Genomic DNA, 22,330 nt, shown 5'->3' with positions numbered 1-22,330 from the left:
CGCGCGGGGTTGTTACTTCTCGTCACATGATCGTAATATAGCTGATATTTTTATACAAAGAATATGTATAAAGAAAAAAGTGTGGGGTCAATGTTTCTAGACGACTCTTTGATATGGCCTTTTCACTTAACGTACAATATATGTAGTTCTCATAACCGTGTCGTACAATTGGGCTAATCGACCAGTGCAGCTTTTTCAAAAAGGTTACCTTCTTTAGTCGCTAATAGCCATATAACAAAATGAAATAGTAACGCGTTTAGTTAATAAATCTAATTAACGAATCAAAAATTATTTATTTATTATTAAAAAATGTTACAGATAAAACGCTCCCGGAAACACTTTATTGTTTCTTTCAGGACTTATCTTACTTTGTATCGTTTTTTTACTGTATACCGATTCGATAAATGGTAACGTAACCGTACTAGAAGACTTTGCATTATTTTCGCGCATCTATTAATATCGAAAATAGATTCAGTGAAAAGCTCTAAAGACTCAATCCGAAAAACGTTTTCTGTCTACGATTTATTGATCCTTGACTCATGATCCAGTAGACGTCTCCTGTTTTGCGGAACGTAGCTGCTAATCTGTTTGTACTCTTGTTAACGGTGGAGGGCGATAGAATCAGCCAATGATGATATTCGTTAGCTGGGAACATTGCACTCGCCAGAAACAAATGGGAAGGAAACAACAAACTACATTCACTAGAGGGACAATTGAGATCAAACGGGGCCATCCCAATGGTGTACCGAAGCCGCCGATTGAGATGTTCCTACAATCTGTAGAATACCTATCTTACGAATGCCGACTGCGACCGCTGTTGTTACTACGCATCGCTAAGTTATTAGTATTGTTGTTGTTGTTGTTGAGATCGCTTCACAACATGATGTCAAAATAGGACTATCTAAGCCATGACGATTTTAGCCAAGTTGACAGCGGCAGTCGACATCGATTGTAACAGCAGCGGCCGCGAACGATGTTTTAATGACGACCATTGGCCAGGACGAATTGCAAATAGCCTCCTAACTAAGTTACGTGTTGTTGGCATGGAGCATAAGCGACATGTATAAAATACAGCAGCTTAGATGCGACGGAACACCTCACCACTTCGCGTCGGGATCATCATTTCAACTGAAGACTTCTCTGTCAGGGGAATTGCACTGCAGTTGGGCTGTCACCGAGGAGCCGGGCTAATGAGTCTCCACTGCCTGCAGGCTCCACTCATGTCCGTGGATAAGCAACAAAGATGATGGCGAGGCAAGACGATTCTAGCGTTACGACATCGCTCACAATCATCAGAAGGAAACGTCGCAAACAATCACGGCTATGGGCTGCTTCAGCAACTGACGATGACGACCGGCTGATGCGACTGCCCTCGCATATGATTTTATAGCGGTTGTCTTCATGTAACAACGCTCGGCAACAACGAACTGTGGAAATGGAGGCCGTCGTCGCTTGTGACATGATTTTGAGCCCATGGCGATAACAGCAGCAGCAATAAGAATATCATCAGTGGAATATACAAGCCATTCAGTGTTGGTTGGCAGCAGCAGCGGTCCGGCGCTCGCAATACTTTGCAGTGGTTGCGTATGCCATTGACAGCAGCTGTTCAGAAAAAAAAAGACCGACGACTCCTGCTCGACAGAAGATAGCGAATAACTGCGAGTAAGGGAAAACGGTGGAGGGGACGTAGTCGAAAATATCGGAGAACATATCAAAGGCTATTTCAATGAACGCGCATAAGGAAGTAAGTGATGACAAATGGGAGTCGATCCGCAAGTAAACGACTACAACCAACTAAATAGAAAAGAGTAGAAGAAAATAGAAAAGAACACAAAGAAAAGTAGAAGGGGCGAAGCATGATGTCGTCGCCTTGCTGTGGCTTTTGTGGCGGTGGAGCCAGCGACAGCAGTAGGCAGAATCTTTACCAGAAGGGTAGGGCAGTAGTGTCGTTGTCGAACCTGCGGTGACGGCGTCTACCTATTTCTGTAGCTGCTATTAGCCTGACAACAACAACAACAACTAATCCTTGCATCTGTTTGTGCTGTTCTTTACGTCGTGGCGCTAATGGTTATAGCAGACGACGATAGCTGCCCTGTAGCAGGCGGTAGGCACAATATGGAGTCCTGCTATCTACAGATCAGATGACTAGCACACCCAGGTAGTTTATGAAGGTTTCCTTGTCCATATGAACGTAGGCGAGCAATTACTTCATATTTGTTTCACAATTTCCGTGAAGGCGTCCATCATCGTTTCATGATATATAGTCGAACTAAGTGCGGCAGAGAGAAGACGAACGTTGCTATTTAAAATCACTTTTTTAACAGATAGTGTTATGTCAGAAAATGGATACGAACGCTCGTTTATTTCTTCAGAAAAACCGGTCACGCCTACAGTCACGTTCGTCGGATTAGAAAGTTGCCTTTTGCTGCTATTCACCGGTTCAAGTAGTTGAATACCTTTCTGAGTGTAAAGGAGCCAGACCTAATGGGTACTAAATAAGTAAATAAATAGTTATTACTACTGTGCCGCTACAGTTGCTCTAATGTTGGCGGCCGCATTTTGAGACTACACCAGGCCTCGCAGGCTCTACGGCCTTTTATCTGACTCAGCACGCGAGTAAATATCTGTTTGTTTTACAAATAATTAAAGGCAGTTCTCAGTAAACGCATCATTAGCTGTTTTTAGCCGTGAAAATTTGACAATAGGGAGCAATTATGCAATAAATTGTGTTCCGAACAATCGTATTTTGCGCAAACAATTTCGGAAAGTATTTGCCATAGTACCCACCGCCTACTTGTTTCTTAGAAAATATTTGTTGTGGTCAAAAGTTTTCTAGGCGAAAACGCCAAAGCTTCGCGGGATAAAGGTAGCTATAAAAAATAAAAACCGGGAGTAGGATTAAAGGCACACACAACCTTTTAGCTAGCTTATCGAGTACGGCTATAGTTTTTAGGTTCTTGAATGGCATGGGCACTCATGGTAACTGAGCAGAGATCCGACGAATTTCTTCCACGGCTGTTATTTCGTATGGCTACGGAAATTGCTTCTCATTCAGCATCGTATTTTAGCTGATCGTCGATGCTTCATTTAATTAGAAATTCAATACCTGTGGCTATCGTGCAGCGCAAGACGCAGGCTATCAGAGGCCAGTTTACACGTTGCGTTCAGCACCGACAGCCTTTCACGTTGAGCCGCACTCAACTGTTAGAAAAATTGACTGCTATTTCGTGTCCTGTGTTGGACCTTGCAGGTGTTTGGTGATCGTGGTCTTGTCAGTGACCGTGTGTGTCAACGTCATGTTCATCATGGACGTAAATCATAAACTTCGAGAAGAGGCCCTCGAGGGTGATGGCGACGCGGAGGCCGTTGGAGCGGGGAATGCCTTGGGCGAGAGCGCCTTCTTTTTGGCCGGACCACCATTGCCCAGAGCTCTTACTGTCGAGGTCTATTCGTCACAATCGAAAGTTAGCGTCAGCGTCGACGGCACAGTGGTAAGTCTCCAAATGCGTCTCGCAATCCTTCGGAATATCTACATACATCATACATATCTGCCGCCGCTGTCGCTGCCATCTGAAAGGCGACAATCTGTTTAAAGATGTGGCGGACATGCTGAACTTATTTCTTTTATGCGAGCACCATTAGTGCACAGTTATCAGCGAAAAATATCTACTCTATCCAAGCGCTGTCTTAAGCAGATACAGTGAACTTGAATACAAGGTTTTTCTTCGTTTGATGCCGAGTCCCGCAGGGTTTCGAAACCTGAAAACACTATGGACACGCATCAGTATATGGTATCGATCAAGTTCTCCTCTGCAACGTTTTTAGACCCCCTACGCCAAAAAATGAAGTTATATTTCGAAGCTCGTATGTACCCATGACATGGCTGATGCGTCATTGGTAACCTCATGTAGGCCTTTCGGGTAAACAATACAAGCTCGAAATGCTGAGCACGCCGCATTGCCTGTGTTATCATTTACGAATAAAATAACAATTCGAACCTATATAGCAAACGGGCCCGAAGAACAGGAGATGCAGGTGGCTACCCTGACCTCCTAAGATGCTTGTCCTATCCTACGAAGGCCGAATAGCATATAGGTACACTGAACAACGCTCCATATTATATGGCGTGTTGCTCTAAGGTACGTTTGCATAACTTGCAACATTCGCGGTAATTTCGCGATAGTCTTCTTCGACACATATTAATCGATTGGTTTTCATAACTTCATCGATAGTACGGTGAACAGAATTTGAACTTGAATGGGTCGGACGTAAACGCTACGTTTCACCATAAATTGACACACGTCATCTTGCTTAAGTCGTTAGTCTCTTAGGCCATATCGATATATATGTAACACGCGCGTAGCTAGCTAACTGCTGCACTACAGTATCGGTAGTACAGTATCAGTAGCATTTACTCACATTGTTTGTTAGTAAACCAAATAACTTTGCTCCTAACTTTAAGTTGCCGAACAATTTCTAGTAATTATAGTGACATAAGACTTGTAGAAGAAAAGAACGTTTGCCTATTGTTGCGCTTACACAAGCTGATAGCTATAACGACTAATGGATACTTAATAAATTTAACATTATCCTGTCAAAATATCAATAGTATCAAAGGAAAAAGTTGTCAACTCCCGTAAGACACCCACTATATACAGTATTTCGGCATTGATATACTGCTACGTTTGCTGACGTCTTAAAATTACTATGAAAGATGTAAACGGTTTCGCTGTAAACATTTCACTTTACCACACATAGAAATGTTTCCGCTGTCCGTGCTTATGTGTACGAGTGCACAATATTAAAAAGTGATTCATACTACTCTATATATATATAGGATGTTTCATTTAAGTTTGGACAACGGGCAGGCGTTCATTGTACCAAAGGAAAGCCAGTTTTCTGATAGAAAAGAATATTTTTGGCAAAAAACAATGCGTCATCCTTAGAATCCGGGCCAAAATTGGCCACAATTTATTTTTTCCACGCCAAAGGAACCCACCAGTGTTTAGATCCTTCGTCTCGCTCGAAGTGTATAATCTACGGAATTATTTGTTTTCATGTGGCGTTTGAAAGATTCAATAAAGGCTTACACGAAATGAACTAGAAGACCTTTACTAAAATTCACACTCAAAGAGATCAAAAGCCTATCGAAATAACTTAAAAAAAGCTTTTACATGCAGAAGTAAACGACCATTTCAAAAAGGACAATGTATCTTGCCGAGTGAGTCGTCCACTGATTAGTCCCTTTGAGAATTTTATATACCTTTGAATCTTTTTAACCGTTTAGAGTCATTGAGTTCTTAAGATTCTTGGGCTATTATTAGCTCAAAATTGATTTGTATTGAAGCTTTTTTGCCTCTAGCACGTTTAAGCGACGCTTTAACGAGTTTACAATTAAAAAGTAATTTGCGAATTAAAGAAGGAACATTCCAAATATGGCTAGTTAGCGATTTAAGCCTTATATTAAAGCTGCAACCGCGGGAAATGGTGGTCATATTGCACAAGCAGACAAATCGTCATCGATCTAACAAAAGCGTCTAATACATGCTAAATATTTCATTGAAATATCTTTTTTTTTTCGCCTAGATTCAACCGTATGGAACAATTTACAAGAAAAATTGTAGATTTAGATGTCTCTCTCTGTGTCTATGTACGCCACATTGAGCAACAATGTCCTCGTCAATGAAAATGATGAAAACGAGTGATTCTACAATAGGTATAGAGAAACGTTATCGGCGGCAAGAGTACATCGCTCTGTCGTCTTTGACGCCGTCTACAGACGAGATTGTCTGAATTTCAACATGCTAAGTTGTCGTCAGGTCAATTATTATTGCATAGCATATCCCATTGCTAGTTGTGGCACTTGTGTGAATATCGGGTGCCTACCCGGGAAGTTTGAACAGAGATATTAGCATGAGAAGGGGTTTGATTTTTGTGGAAGGGACGCGTCCATTTTATCAATCCACACCTCTACTCTATAACTTAGACTCAAGGCTTGTGACGAAGTGTCGAAAACTCGAACCGCAATACAAAGATAATCCACAGACCTTTGTTGCATTCAGTATATTATTATTATTCGAATTATATTGCAATGCATACGTTTTTGCGCTGCTGTCCTATGGCCAACGTGGACAGCGCACTACGCTTTTTAACTTCCATTTTTTAAGGCGAAGAACGTATACATCTCACGAGCAACAATAGCTTAAGCGAATAGAGGGCAGTTTGATTGCCGATGCAGAACGGCAGCCATACAAGTGACTAGTGTCCTAAGGCAGCTCTGCGGCAGACCCGATTAATTTCTCGACCTTCATAGCGTCACGTTTCGGAGATGCGTCAAGAACTACTCGATACATTGATAGCATGGTGCTATTTTTTGCTGCCGCCACGTGGGGGAAGGCAGTCTCGATACAACATAATATCATTCTTGATAAGACTTCATAGTGTCGAAAGCAACGCAAGGTCTTGGGGCCCTACGCAACAAAAAAGTCGCCATATCTGTACCGTAAACGAGACAGATTTTTTATAGGTCTAGCCAACACTGCGTCTTTATCGTATATGGAATATTTGCAAAAATTTCACTTATATCCATCAGGTCTAAATAAAGACACAATTTTTACAATATTCGGTGATCTACTACCACCAAATCTTCGTTTTAGGACACCAATACAAACACCACGTTTATTACTGGAAATATCTGACTTAAAAGCTATCCAGCTAAAAAAACGGTCAATATTGTTAGATAGCTCGGAGGCTTCACGTAAGCAGCTTGCGTACTTCCGTGCACATGCGCGTACATGTAGAACGCTCCGCTGGTTATTGGTTCACTTTCGACTCCGCTTGCATTGAGTTGCATTATAAATATTAGTTGAAGCTAAGGTAACCCACCCATTGCAAACGTTATAGTGTGTGTCTGTGATACGATATAGACATTGTTTATAAAGTTTACAACAATTGTTAATCTATATATTCATGCCCTATGGAGCGGTAGAACAGCATAAGGAAAAATAGGTATTTAACATTAAACTTACAGACGTCTCTCGTGTACTTATTCATTATAACATTGTACATGAAGCAGAACGCGTCCCGTACACGATATAACCGTAATTCCCCACAAGAGCCCAATAATATCATCAAAATTCGAATATATATATATATATATATATATATATATATCGTCGTATAGTAGTGTTATATATATACAGTCGTATATATATATATATATAGTTGTTTTTTGGAGTGCGAGAAAAATAGATGCCAGAAAGATGATAGTGTATTTTAAGGTTGCAGGCGCTCTACGCAAAAGGTTGTCAAGCCTGAAAATGAATCAGAATTTCATCCGCGCCTTATAGACCACATCTGATTTGCATCGAAAGAGTTCGCATAGCGCAGCAATTTCGAATTGCGACTCTCTCACGTCTACAAATCAAGTTTAAGCTGGACCCGGACCATTTGAACCACCCGCACCCATCAAGAAGTGGCTGAACTTGGGCTAAAACAATGGCCACTAGTTCACAATCAACCGTAATAGCAGCATCAGTAGTAGCGTGTAGAAATTCACTAACACATATATGTGGACCAACTGTGGGTCCCTGTATCTGGAACTGGGTGTGTCGTTACACAATAATTAGTGATAAAATTTAAGAACTTAACAATCGGACAACTTGCGTCTTAATCTCTTGTAGCACTATAATATCTTGAGAACTAAGCCAGATAAATTAAAACAGCATAAAGAGTTGTGGGATAAAGACACTGAATAGAAGAAAATTTTGAGTCAGAAGACTTGTTTTTTTAGGTTTTGGCCGAAGGAAAAAAAAGCATACATACACATCCATCCCAACGTAATGTTTACAAGTTAGTTTTTGCACTGATGGATTGAAACTGTTCTCCTATCTGCTATGTCGAAAGAACTAACTAGACTAATGCGGGCTAAGATCCACAAAGGTTTTCTTTCAATTAGCACCTTATTGTTGCTAGGATCCGTTTCTGTGGATATCGATGTGTTCAAGAGAGGAACAATCTGGCGCCGTCCTCAGTTGCCTCTCTATGATTTTTATGGGCATGATTTGCCAACAATGGTCCGCCCTAGAAGCCACCGCTAACTAATTATATATATCTAGATATATAAACACTTACACGTATTTTTCATATATGATGTTACTACATACTACATTGTGTTTCATACAATGTGCACAGTAATTGAAAAGTTGTGGATTTTGCTTACTAAGATTTCCCTTTCATCAACCAGTGCTCTCCCTCTCTCTCTCTCTATGAGATTTTATGTTGATAGCATGGTAGAAACTTTTAGGAATTTTATGGTAAAAATATCCAACGATATCGAGTTTGCTCACTTTCGATAACGTAGATAGCTCGTTAACTATTTCTGTTTTTCATTGTGGCGAGATATGTTGGAAGATAACTATGAAACAACAAATCTTGAATAGTCAATTATTAACAACCTGGCTGATTTACATCCAATTTTATCTGCGTCGTTTTTTCTTTTAGTTAGTTCCTATTTCTATTTAGCAAATATCTGTAAGGTAAAAGATAAGCGTCTATATCAAGTATATAATTAGTCCGTTATTATCGCAAGGTATTATTAGATAATTGGAAGAGTAGAAAGTGGCTCGTAGAAGAAAAACTATACGAACACACAAATCTAGTGGCATCCATCCGCCGATCGACTGATCCAACGGATCGTTTGGATAATATGTGATTTATATCAATCCATATTCTCCAGTTGGTAATATGTTTGCCCGCTAAGCTTAAAAACGCATGGTGGTTCATGTTCGAATCCGGGCGTAGACGTATTACATTCCGTGCTGGGAGCCACTCGTCTGATGGAAGGCCTAACAATATAAGTATTAAGCACAAAACATAGTTTTGCCTTACGGTTATCGATATTACGTTACAGATAACTTACGGTTATCGAATTCCGAGGATTAATCTAAAAATGCAGGATTATTATTCCACCGAAAAGACAACTTCGAAAGAAAGCTGGATAATACTAGGTTGCAACTCAAAAAACAGGGCAATATCAGCGAAAAGTTCTAGAGGAACAATGATGATTTAGTTCCTTTGGACGTAATCAGGTGTCTAGATATTTTTATATGCCACAAATAATGATTCACTTTGTCTGATGTTCTTAAACCAAACATTCTCCAATGTGAGTACTCCCGATGACAACGAGGCTAGTTCCGAACTACAGTTTTGACACGCTTGATTTGGACGAACGCTAAATAGCGACAAACATATTTAACCTTTTATTATTTATATTTTATGTGTTAGCTTATGCTACAATGTAACATAGCATAAACTCGTCTCAGTAGTTGGCACATGTACACACATCATTCTATAAAAACAGATGGAACCTAACGTGGAGGCATTTTAACGAAAAAGCTCATCGACGTATACTCGTTGCGATAACCAACGTTAAAACGATGACCAGTCCTTCTTGATTCCTGTCAAACCATACTCGTGATGTCAACAAGAAGCCTGGACACCAATTAGCTTCACGGACGACATTGAATCATCATGAACTATAGAATGACACATGAATTACCTGTCATGCTCGGTCAGCACCACAACCATAGGTAAACCCGTTCCTGCGGGGCAAGCAGAGAGCACCGCGGGGAGTGGGGCGACACCAATCGTCGTCTCGTTCGGAGAGACGGCCGAAAAGAAAAGACGTTGAAAAAGGGCCACGAGACATTAACCGTACAACTTTTGTTATGCCAACAAAGAGTCGGCCGACACGTTCTGATCGACGGGTTGCTGCGATGTTGTGCAAGAGACGTTGCTGCAATTCGTTTCACTCTTAGAAAGCCATAGCGGGGTGGTTGAATCTTTGATTTGGTCCTAGCTATCAGTGAGCATACAGTATCGTTTTTGTTGATGATGTCAACGGAAAAACTACGAGAGATAATACGGAGCGATAGTGCTGGCTCGTTGGAACAGGCTATTTCGTGTAACACCCACACGCGGACTCGGAGGGACACAGAGACATACGTACAAACCGGCCCACGAACGCTCAGCTGAGGTCGTAACGGCAGCGGTGGTTGCCTTCTCGGGCCTCTACAGAGGGCTTTTGCGAATTCAAGGAACAACGGTGGGGCTGCAAAGGAACATCTGAACAAAGAACCGCCAAGGTAGCAATTGTTGTGTTGAATAGAACATAGTGTGAAGCACTGCCTCGAAAGCAAGAGACACTATTATTTTTTTAGTATGACACAATCTAATAATGCTCAGTTGTTTCGTATCGGGGCAATTAACAGTGTCGTTGAATTGACAATCATGTTTCTGGTGTCTACGTATGTCGACTTAGCCACCCCTGTGGAACTAAAGTGGGTACGTTTACTTAAGAGGACTCGCATTGCCTGAAACGAGAGATTGGACTCCATTTCAAATATTGTGAATTCAGGCACTACTGCCTCGACGCGCTCTGCACGCGAGCTAATGTTGCGCGTAGTAACGCGTGTTACCAGGCATTTAATTTCAGAGGTTTCGAAGTTGGACACCGAAGTGGCCTTCTCGTCTAAAAATCCCAATAGAACAAGAAGCGATTGTGTGCCTGTCATCTAGGCATGTTTCGCAATAATGTAAGGTTTTGTCCGAGTTTTGAATACGTATTACTTCCACAAACTGCTAACACTTTTTTCCCCATTATTACGCTTCTATGATGTCGACTGCCGTTAATGTATGTTACGTTACTTTGTTAATGTTAATATTACGTTATCTTCGTTTCGTATACTCTCACGAGAAGTGATAGAATGATAATCAGTGTAGTATAAATAAAGGCCCAGATGACTACGCGAGCATCTTCGGCTAGCTATTGTGGAGCCAGTGCGCCCTCGATCGACACAAAGTAGCCGAATACGTGGTTATGCTATTGTTGCCGATTGTTGCGATGGGGGGGGGCGCAGGGTTGTCACCGTTTGAATAAAGAAGCACATAACGAAAAGAAAACGGTATAATAGCCGATGTTGTCATTCATGAAGCTACCGGCAGACAATCGAATGTTCACAAAAGTAAGATGAGAAAAAGGTCAGGCGACAGCATGACGCCAGCACATCGACAATGGACGCACGTAGAAACAGTAGTGGTAATAAATAATAATCAGAGTGGTTATCGAGACAGCAACAAAGGATGACACATGGCGGTGCAAGGAGGAGGCTTTTACCGAATCAAGGACGCCCACAACAGAGTGAGACGACCGACGCAAACTTACGGGCGCAGATCGTCCCTGTTGTAAATAAACAGTCCTAATAATTAAAATGTTCAACTAATATGTCACAAGAGAAACGTTACCAGTGTTAAGACTATGTTAATTATAGGGTAATGCAAGATATAAGATCGTCGCACCATTAATATAGGTGTGTTGCGTACCGTTTTTTTACGTTTAAGTAGTCATTCATGTAGGACGGGCGCGATGTCAACTATTGCGGCCTTCTTGGTGTTCTGCGCAATGTTTCTACACATCTAAGAATCAAAATATCATCTACACTTGCATAAATTGCGACGTCAAGCTCACTTTCTTGTAGAGCCACGCCGTGCATAAGAGGGAGCGAATTGAAACTTTTTCCAGCGCCTGGATTGCTAAATTTTATCATTATTTATGTTCCCGTCGGTATTCTGAGGTTCAAAAGTGAAGGACACAGCCAGAATCTGAACTGCCCTGGCCACTCTATCATAAAGTTATTTAAGGAAAGCAACTCATTTGGTAAATACATATATATATATGCATATATCCATTTGGTCCAACGGTGCCTTTCGTACAGCGTCGCAAATAGTAACAGTAGGTAGGATCGTTAAGATGCTAGACTATGAATGCATCTATTAATAGGTCCATACAATAATAGATAAACAATAGGCGGTTTGTAAATAGACAAACTATGGAATGATAAAGAATATAGAAATGATGACTATATATATATAGTGCAGCGCAATGATTCGTCTTCGACTACGTTTGTCTGTGAAATGGTTGACGCATGTCGATTAACCTTAACAACAGCACAACAATGAAATCAAATACAATAGCTATGAACAGGACGACTACATTGGCCTATATTGGTCCTGATAAGCTCGGGACAGCGATGTTTCAGTTTAAGGACAAGACATTATGCTATTTCTACGTCTAATTAGCTCAAGCACGTGACCGTTTATTGAGATTCGTTCGAAAGCGGCAATTGTTTAGATATATAAAGGAAAGTGAGATTAAATTCGTGTGCTAACCCCGAATGTGCAATTTTTCCAGTTGTTTTCCAGTGGTGAGGCGCTTCCTGTATAAACCTAAAGTACTTACTTGAAACGTAAAAAAATACATTATGATTTATTGCTGATTATACTTCCCTCAACCTTTATTTTATCGACTTCTCAAAGGTGTATTCTTTTATATTAATTTGTCTGGACGAAGTTTACGAGAGGAGGAACTAAGCTGGGTTGTTGCATTTGGTATTACCTACAGGTACTTGATGACTCTGCCGAAAAAGGAGGAAGGGGTATCCATGTGCTGGTCCTAAATCAGGCGACAGTAAGTAAACAAGTGCCTACATGATACTGCGCTATTAGTGTTGAAAGAGATTGTTTTATTTAGTCACTCTGTTTTCAGCCTCGGTGAGCATCGAAAGGGCCTCCGCCTGCCAACATGGATTGCAGCAAATTTTATGTAGTCGTATGTAAAGCCGAAGCTGGTCAATATAGGGAACCACATCTTTAAGTTGATTTACTTTTTATTCGGCATACCCGTCCGCCATGCTTGTCAATTTAGGCTATGGATAAACAAGGTCCGCCGCTCAATCATTAAACGCCAAATAGCAAATCTTTGTATAACTTAACTTAAAATTTTATGCTAAATGTACTAGCTGAGTAAAAGTTACCTCAAATTGAATTGAAGTCAACGTTTTCGATATGTAGAAGCAGCTTTGCTTCATATGCTAGCAAAATGTAGAGTTGAAGATGACTAATCGGTTGTCGATGGACGAAGTTTCTTCGAAAATAAGAAAATCTGTCACTGCAGAGAAGAGTCACACGATAATATCTTTGTATGTATGTCAATAACGCATACCTTAAGGTTCTAGTGACGACCAGTAAGTTTCTATTAAACATTTCATAGTAGCAGTATCTGATCAACTCTTTCGGTAATTATGTTATAATTGCTAAAGCAGCAGCAGCAGATGATACACCGTGTTGTCTGGGTTGCCAGTGTAAAGATACTAAATTGCCCCACTTGCTCCCCCACAGACACGATTCCGCGTAATTAGAAATTTGTTAAGGCATGAGCCCCTTGCTCATACGCATCTAAATACTCGCTGGTCGTCGTCATACCGGCGTACTGCGTTTTGCAGATGTTATCATCGTATATCAAGTTGCTGAGCTGTCTTAATCACTAAGATCGTTGTACATCTCCACATATAGCACCTGGTCCATAGCTGGACTTTACATAGAACCACAAAGTTATAAGCGAGCTCTGTCATTTACATTGGGATACGTACCTTACTCAAGGTTCTCACTATAGCAGTAGGGAGGATTTAGCTGAATACCACATAGTCACTACTATAATAAAGCTTTATATATGTGATATTGGTTTCTTTAAGCTAGCCTACACAGATACGGGAACACCACACCACTACTTATTATGCCAAAAACCTTAAAAAAATCAACCCATATAGACACTTCGAAGACTACAAACAAATATGCAAATTAACTTACGATGCTTACACATAGACAAGTGGACGTTTACGTACGGCAAAAGTAAAAGAATTCAATTTTCATAAGCAGTTATAACTGTAATAGTGTTGCAATAACAACAGCGTTGCCGGTTATGTTACCCCCTCGGTGGTTTAACTCCAGAGCTGTGACGCAAGGCTGAGCAGTCGGTAAACCAGTAAAATCATCGTCACTTTTGTTGTCAGGGTGACGACTTTTGGGTGAGCTTCTCATGCCAAGAACTTTACAACGAACGAGTCTTCGGTGCGGTGGCCATTGCTTGCCATCTTTTTTCTGACTACTAATACTGTTGCTACTGTATGTGGATGTATGCCTGCGCATATATATCTATATATACATATATAGTCCTATAGCACCCTGACCTGAGCCTTGGTTTCGCCGGTTCCCCGCTATCCTTTTAACACACGGTAAATGTATGCATCGTAAAGTCCCTAAAAGTCAAGCGTTCGTGTGAATTTGATACCCTACAGAGATTGCCATAGATTGCTTCAGCTTTTTTCAGATATTCATTTCAGTTAGAGGTTATCACAGGCGTCGGACTATCTATAAGACTATGTTACACATGGAGTAGTAAATGCAGGGTAAAATAAGGAAAAGATCACGAGCACTGTGCTCGTTGTCGTTGTTATCAGGCTAGGGGGGGGGGTCGGCAGCGTCGCTATCGCAAGGGCACAGATGGGCGGGTTGCATCTTCCGAAAAATGAAAAGTCAACTCCGACGCTCGACAGGTGGCTTCAGTTCCGATATGAATGTCCGCCACACAAGAACAAGTTGTGCAAGGTCTATGAGAAACAGTAATGACTTGATATCAGTGCAAGCTTTGGAAACAGTTGCATAAAAAATAACTTTACTCATCATCTAATTATCCTTAGATAATCCAGCCGCTTACGTACTAACAGGTTTTTGTTTCCTTTACACCACGCAGTCGGACGTGGTCATTTTGTTGGATAGCTAAAAGTAAAAAACCTACGCTATAAACTGTTTATGAAGGACCGATTTTTTGACTCTATTCTAACACCTGCTAACATATATTCTAATGTTATTACACTTTTAGGGCAGTGTTATGGCGCAACGTTTGTTCGATACGTACTCACCCCATGAAGACGAAATGATGGCATTCTTCTTGAATATGGTGTCTGATGGACGAATTCTCATCTTTGCCCTTAAGGACGAGGGCACTTTCCAAATGAAGGCAGCTGCTCGAGATCTTCTTCGAAAGCTTGGCTCGACGAAAAGTCAAGCCATCGGATGGCGAGATATGTGGGCTATGGTGTGTCGAAAAGGTATTCAAGCTGATAACCAGCTAAGCGTTATTTATGGCGAAACGTACTCGAAGAGTCCCGAATTCAATGCATGGGGTGCGCCCGTTTACCTCAAGGCAGAGGTGCCATTGGTTCCACTGGAAGACACTCAGTGTTCGCGATGGCCTGAATCACCCGAAACGAGTCGGAGGCGGGCCTTTTGTAACCACATTGAGGGTTATGGCTCGGTGTGTTCATGCGAGTCGCCTGCACCGTTATCATTCACTCCGCCTTCATTGGCTTCATTAGTCAACAACGTATCTGATGTGCCAGTAGTTATAATTGCCTCCAATCGACCGCATTACCTCTACCGGATGTTGCGCACGTTACTCAATACGCCAGGCGTCAATCGTTCGGCAGTTACCGTGTTCATTGATGGCTATTTCGAGGAACCGCTTCAGGTAAAAATCGATCCCAGACTTTATAATTTTCTTTGCTGATATATGTTATCCTTGCCTTTTTTAGGCTAGCGAAACAATGGTGGTTTAAAGTCGCTTGCTTATGAGATGAGCTTATAATTCCCGTCCTGCTAGTTTTAAATTTCTCAACTCATATACCTGTTAATGTGATAGCAAAGTCGATTATATTCTGTTTTGTTGTTCTTTTTTCATTTCGCAAATCCCAATTTGTTATGTACTAAATTAGGTGACGCGGCTACTGGACGTGCGTGGCGTGCAGCACACGCCAATTGGAGTACGGAACGCCCGCGTATCGCAACACTACAAAGCTTCATTGACGGCGACGTTTAGCATGTTCCCTCGAGCAGAATTCGCCATTGTTATCGAAGAAGACCTTGACGTCTCCCCCGACTTCTTTTTTTACTTCAGCCAGACGGTACACTTACTTCGGGAGGACCCAAGCCTTTATTGCGTATCGGCCTGGAACGACCATGGTTACGAACATTCAGCCCAGGACCCGGCATTATTATACCGCATTGACGGGATGCCTGGTCTTGGCTGGCTCCTGAAGAGATCGCTATACAAGAAGGAACTCGAGCCACACTGGCCTTCCGCGGACAAATTGTGGGACTGGGATATGTGGATTAGACAGCCACGAGTTCGTCAGGGAAGGGAATGCGTTATACCAGACATATCTAGAACATACCATTTTGGGTCACAGGGCATCAACATGAATCCCTACTTCCAGGTAAGTAAGGTGTAACATTCATTGCAAGACTGTGGAATTCATCCAGATTACTAATACGGAAGGTACGACGACGATTACGACTCCTTCATAACATTACACATAGATTAAACAAAAGTGGGGTGAATCTAAGAATACTCATAAACCCCATGTCTAGTGTGAGAGACATTTACTCACACAGACGCGTAGGGATCTCACAAAAAATATGCCTTTACGACTAAAGCTAACCAAGTATTCCCTGAGATATTTTGAGTGTAAATTCTAATTTACCTGACTGGTATTGCTGCTATCGTCTATCTAACTTGTACACATCTTTGAGGGGTTGTGACTATACTGTACTTATCTCCCCAGTAGAGTTTCAGATCAGAATGAATGATTCGTCGCCATACTGGCAAGGTGATTATTGAACAGGATTGTTTACCAAAGAAAATTTTTCTTATATTTATTCTGGCTATTATTTATCGTGATTTTTATTCTGGGCGCGAGGAGAAACAGTCAAAAACGACACACTATTATTTTGTTACGGCCGTTTTTATCTTGGTAAGTGTTTTCGATACAGTGATTTCATTTGGCAACTGTTAATGACTCTGCTACTAGAAAAAACGTTCACTATTCACGTGTCGTTCAAGTCCGGCGTTATCTGCGTCAATAGACTACCTATCTGAATATAAGGGGATGCGTCTAGCGAACGCGTTCTACCCGTATTCGTTTCGCACTACAATTATCATCGCATAAAGTGGTGGATGAGACATAGAATTTTACCCTTTTTTTCTCGAAAATATAAAAATCGTGTTGAAGACCTTAGCCAGACCAAGAAAAATGCAAGCTAGTAAACAACGAAGCTAAAAAGATATGGTAGAACGATTTAAATATCTAGCTGCTGTTTATGGCCGGAAGTTTACTGTGTATTTACGGATACGAAGGAAAAATTAACAATGAGGGTAAAGCGTATAATAGAGAGTGCCCAAAGCGATATCTAAGACGCCTGCGTAACCCGGTAGTACCATTGCCTTGGCGCTGTCATGCCTACAACGTAAAATTAGTTATGATAACCTTTGATCTATTATATTTTGGAGTATGCTAAACGTACCCTATACACTTTTCTCGTCGTATACATTATAAAATGGCTAGACCAGCGCTCCATGACCAACATAACATAGGTTTCTGTATTTGAAATTTTTCACCTGTAATAGCCAGTGGAAATAGCGGTCGACAAATCATAAAACATCAACTTTCCCAAATTATAAGAACAAATCCGCCTTTGGCGTGCTTTTTTCCTTTGTCTCAAAAGCTTTGCTCATAAGAAAGCAGATATAACATTTTAACTTCGCTAATAGCACGGCCTCCTTACCATTATTTTTGTTCTGCTGGCAAGCGTCGTTTGATACTGTTTTTGGTAAGAGTTTTTTGTCGTGTCTGATTTCTTTCCTCCTTCCCTAGCCCTGTTTGCTGTTCCCTTTGCGGCAAAGATGATACCGTTTCGTTGTGGCGGCTTGTTTTTCTGTTTCTACGGTCATTGCATTTGGCGTTGTTGTTGTTGCGGTTGTTATTGTTATTGGTGATGATGGGCGTGAATGTAGCTTTTTATTGGCAGTCGGTTACTGCCTCGATGGGTGAGCTTACAGATTCTATCTTCTCTCTTCAACACTGATCGTGCAACAGATTGCTCCTCTACAACTTCCCCCTCCTTCCACCCAACTTATTCACTCCCTACTCCTATGTATGGGGTTTGCCTTTTCCGTTTTAATGTTCGTTGATGACGTTCCTTGTCGCGTGTGCGGTCCGCAGCTCACATCATCATACGGAACTTTGTAGAATGGTTCTCACGAAAAAAAAAGCGAATCACGAAGATACAAACCACAAAAGGGCGAATTAGGAGAACAGAGCAGGCGAAATATGGAGGTACACCCGAAGTCGGTGATGGTAGTACCGATGACGACAACGCTGATGATTGTGGCACTAATGGCAGCCCGGAGGATGGGTAGAAAGCAAAGCCTGATCTAGGCCTGAGTTAGGACAAGGCCGAGAGACAAACGGCGGCCGTAATTTGCACTAAAGAAACCCTTCTATTGAGATAAAACACGTTTATTCCACGGCGCAATCATACAAGAATCTTACAAAGCTGATTCTTAAGTATTCTAACCTCACTCACAATTGAAATATACTAAGCTTAATGACAACAAGTTAAACGACCTCTTAAGTTTAGAGGGAAATATAGAAAGGTCGGAAGCAAGCGGACATATAGTGGTTGGAGAAACGTTGTAGGGCGTTGAATATAAGAGCACTGAGAGAGAAAGGCAAGCAAATTATAAATATAAGCTTTTATCTAAGAGTGCAAATTGAGCGGTAGTAACTGAATATTAATACACAAACAGGGATCAAAAAGAGAACATGGCGTTATTTGAAAGATGTAAAATAAGGCTGAGATATAACAGATATTGGGCGCCCGTGATATATTCGACGGCGTTCAACTACAGACAGCTGACTTGGACAGAGCGACAGAGTCATCTAGAGCCCACCAGAGATCACCAATAACAACGGCAAAAGGGAATTTTGCTTCCGCGCTAATAGTTGCGGCAAAGATACATGCAAACTATATATATGCATGTAGGTTTATGAGCAGAAGCTTAGCTGATACGCATTCGTGCATATGCCAGAAAAAATCTTGACCCTGATCACAGGGATGTTAGTTATGCCTTCCCCCATTGAATCAGAATGTCTGCTTTTCCACTTGTACATAATGGCACTATGCTGTTAATCCTATCGATCCAACAATTATGAAGTATGCCCATGCATCGAGTAAATCTCATTTAAATCTAAAGCGGTTTACCGTTTCTGCTAGAGATGCCTCTTATTTCTCTAGGCAGTACGCGCAGATAAGGTCGTTTTGATAGCCATCGTATATAGCAATGCCTCATGTGTTATTTGCCTGCTCTGGAACAGTCGGGGACATCACGTAACATTAGTGGCCGTGAGGAAAACATTTGAGCGGAGAGAATGGTTTCCTGGTTGGTTTTTCGCCCGCATGTCGGTCGGGGGTGTTGTGAAGGCGTAAAGGCAGCACCGGCAGTAAGGTTGGTGGAAGAAGAAGTTGCCTGACGATGGCGGTGCTGCGTCTGTAAAAATGAAGGTTCATTTACATGAGAGAGCACATCAATGGCCTTTTACTCGTCGTCGTTCGTCAACGTCCGAAGACAGCAGGACGGAGAGGAACGGGACGGTCGTTCCAGGACGAAATGGCTGGCCGACCGCCGCAACTCTTTGTCGCTTTCTTTAGAAAAAGGAGAAACATGTGCAGCGAACGGGAGCATATAAAAGATGAGTTGATTTATTGGGGAAAGAGCAGATAACGAACAGCGGTTTTTAGCGGCCGGCTTTAAGAAGAGCTGGGGTCCTGGGCCAATAAGCGTAATATAGAAACATAAAATAACTCCGGGAAGAGGGTGACGGCGAGCGACGACAGCGCCAAGGACTGTTGCTTCATTATGAAGCCATTTGCTTCGCAAAGCGAAAATGACACCCCGTCACTGCCTGTTCCCCAAGGAAAATGCTGATATCAAACGAAAACTGACCGGGCCAGAACCAAATCGGCCATCGTTGAACCAGCGACTGTCGCAGGAACAAAGAGCGGAGTAGGGCAGTGGCAGAACTAATATTGTCTTTGTAGTCCGTCCCAGTACTATAATTATAGCCACATTGGCGAGATCGTTGACGGCATTAATTAGTTTCTAAAAACGTGTGTTTGCATTGGGTAATGTATTGCAAGTTGCGCCAATAATTACTCATATCGTCGTGGTAGATTACATCGCGAGGTTCACAATATAGTCGGTCCTCGCTGAAATATTCCCCTTAGGCGCTCACTGCTCCTTAGACGTGTTAAGTAGGGTGCTCTAGGCGAAAAGGAACCCGTGGCAAGACAGGAGGTTCTTCAAAATGCAGCCTCCATGCTGGGCATTTTACGAAAAACAGCTCCATCTCTGTAAGATTGTTTAGGCGTTACGGTTGTCATTCACATACTAAATTATTAGCGTAGTTTAACTATGGGCGCAGTGAGCGGTGCAATGTGTCCCTTCATTTCAATTGAGTGATAGCGTATGATACTACTACAACTCATTTTTCAAACCTACAGGTTTCTGCAAAAACCGCAAAAGCGACGCTTACGATGACCCGCTCATCGCCAGCTGATTTGCCATTGCGTACGCCTGTGTTCAACGGGACCATATCTGGCTAAATGGAGGTGGCGACAGCCGATAAGAACTAGTACTACAACTTGCACTAGTTTAACAAATATCCCTCGAGGCCAATATGGAAACTCGACATTAGCGTAAACCTTACCTAATCAAGCGCGTGGTAATTCAACCGACGTCTAACTTGCCGCTGAACCATGCCTCGATGCATCCATAAAATTCATGTGGAATCAGTTACCGTAAACAAAAATCGAATTATTAGTAGTTGAGCAGTAGCAGTTTTAACTTTATTAGTACGAAAAAGACAGAGTAAGTTCCGATGCAGTTATTATGACACGGAGAAATTTCCACCGTCGTCGAAAGGCCTTTAAAGGTAATTCGAGTTACTTTTGATTAGAGGTTGACATTTTGTCTATTATGGATTGTTGTTGTTACTCTCATAGGTAGTATTACATCTCCATTCTCTCGTGAGGGTCAGGATAAGAGACAAATGACTATACGAAAGAAGACGAAGGCCATTTATAGTTTTTATCAAAGCTCTGTGCGATTCAATTCACCGGCTATCAGCTAGTAATCAGTCACTGGTAGCTCCTACACAGGAAACACAGATAAATATCATTGCGAAGCCTATTATTTGTTGATCTAATATATCAGACGATGCCCTAAGCATACATGCAAAAGCTCATAATCGGTTCACAAGGATGACTAAGTATGGCAGGACAGTAGCTTGACTAGCAGGTCAGCCACAGGTTGACAAACCGAACTCGGATGTAGACGTGGCTGGTCGTTTCACGCTTATTTGTTTTTGTCAGCCAGTCAGCTTGTGGATCGACAGTATGAAATAATTTTTGAAATAGAATAAAAATAAATGTCAAAATGGGAATAAATCAAATGTGACACACAACGCTACGACTGCGTGGCCCTTCTCTGTGCCATGCTATTCAAGAAAGGCGCCCTTGGACACGAGTCTACATAGTATCACCATAAGGGTTTCCACATCGAACACCGACGCAACTTTCGTCTGCCTCATGGTACGATTTATCAGCATACACATCATGGAAAAACCCGTACGCTGCGTAGTCTACCACATGTAGATTCTTTTTGCCTGGCAAATCACTAGTGACAAAGAATTTCGGGTCGATCTTAGACACCCGTCTTTCCCGTTATCGGATGAGTTCCAAGTAGGTGCGCCTTCTTAGTTAGCCAAGCTGGCGTCGTATATCACCAAGAAATAGCAGCGTATCAACTAGCAAATATATGTAGCACTTATGGCAGCATGCATACAAACCTAGTGCTCTTTTGAGAAATGCAGACTCTGTCTGGTCCGGCCTGTACAGCTGACCTGTGGTCAAGTTTTTCCAAGTAAGTTTGATGCGATATGAAACCATCAGTGCGAAAAGCTTTCTATTGCCGAATTCAAGGAGACGGACGACGGCCTTTTTTTAAGGTCGTGCTGTTATGTGCTTGATATGGCAAGTTCAGCGGAATAACGTCAGGTCTAAGTAGTAAACGTACGTGCGAGAAGTACAATTGGAGAATATCATTTACTACTAGTGGTTTAGTTTTACAGAACTTCATGGCCTTGGGCTTGTACAAGTTCGTTTCTAGGCAAGAATTCGTTTCGTGCTTTTTTTGCTTTTTTTCAAAACATTTGAGTAATACAGTTTACGTAGGCCGAAGGTGAAGCTTAATCTCTCCGGTTAAACCCATTCTTGTTGTGACTATTAGCTCACTAATTTTTAGTCTCTCTCTCACTTCGAATCGCCCCAGATCTTCCTCTGATAGGGGAAGGCTGATAGGGGAGAGTGGCTAGTCCCACCGGATCACCAGACAAGAGTAATCCTAATTAGGTTTTCCATTTTTCTAAACGAGGTAACTTCTCACATAAGCGTATGACCCCTCGTGCAATCTTTGAACCTGGGAAAACATCGTTTGCCATCTTGTGCAGTTGTAGTTCAGGAGCCGTAGCTTTTTGTG

The 22,330-nt window shown here is 41.8% G+C and overlaps 1 protein-coding gene across 7 annotated transcripts in view; it reads left to right on the top strand.

The window, feature by feature from the left end:
• LOC111244938 (protein O-linked-mannose beta-1,2-N-acetylglucosaminyltransferase 1-like) overlaps positions 1–22,330 on the top strand; it is a 98,270-nt gene that overhangs the window by 62,879 nt on the left and 13,061 nt on the right. For 6 of the 7 annotated variants that reach the window (XM_022792549.2, XM_086981300.1, XM_022792548.2 and 3 more), the window contains 4 exons: positions 3,251–3,491; positions 12,461–12,526; positions 14,777–15,424; positions 15,669–16,169. In XM_022792549.2, the coding sequence (XP_022648284.1) occupies positions 3,251–3,491; positions 12,461–12,526; positions 14,777–15,424; positions 15,669–16,169 (1,456 nt within the window). The remainder of the gene's footprint in view (positions 1–3,250; positions 3,492–12,460; positions 12,527–14,776; positions 15,425–15,668; positions 16,170–22,330) is intronic. The other variant, XM_022792550.2, reaches the window with a different exon arrangement.

The sequence above is a fragment of the Varroa destructor genome, unplaced genomic scaffold, assembly GCF_002443255.2.
Source record: "Varroa destructor unplaced genomic scaffold, Vdes_3.0 BEIS01000002.1, whole genome shotgun sequence".
NCBI lineage: Eukaryota > Metazoa > Arthropoda > Arachnida > Mesostigmata > Varroidae > Varroa > Varroa destructor.
Note: the sequence above shows the minus strand (reverse complement) of the source record. Positions and strands in the feature narration are given on the sequence as shown.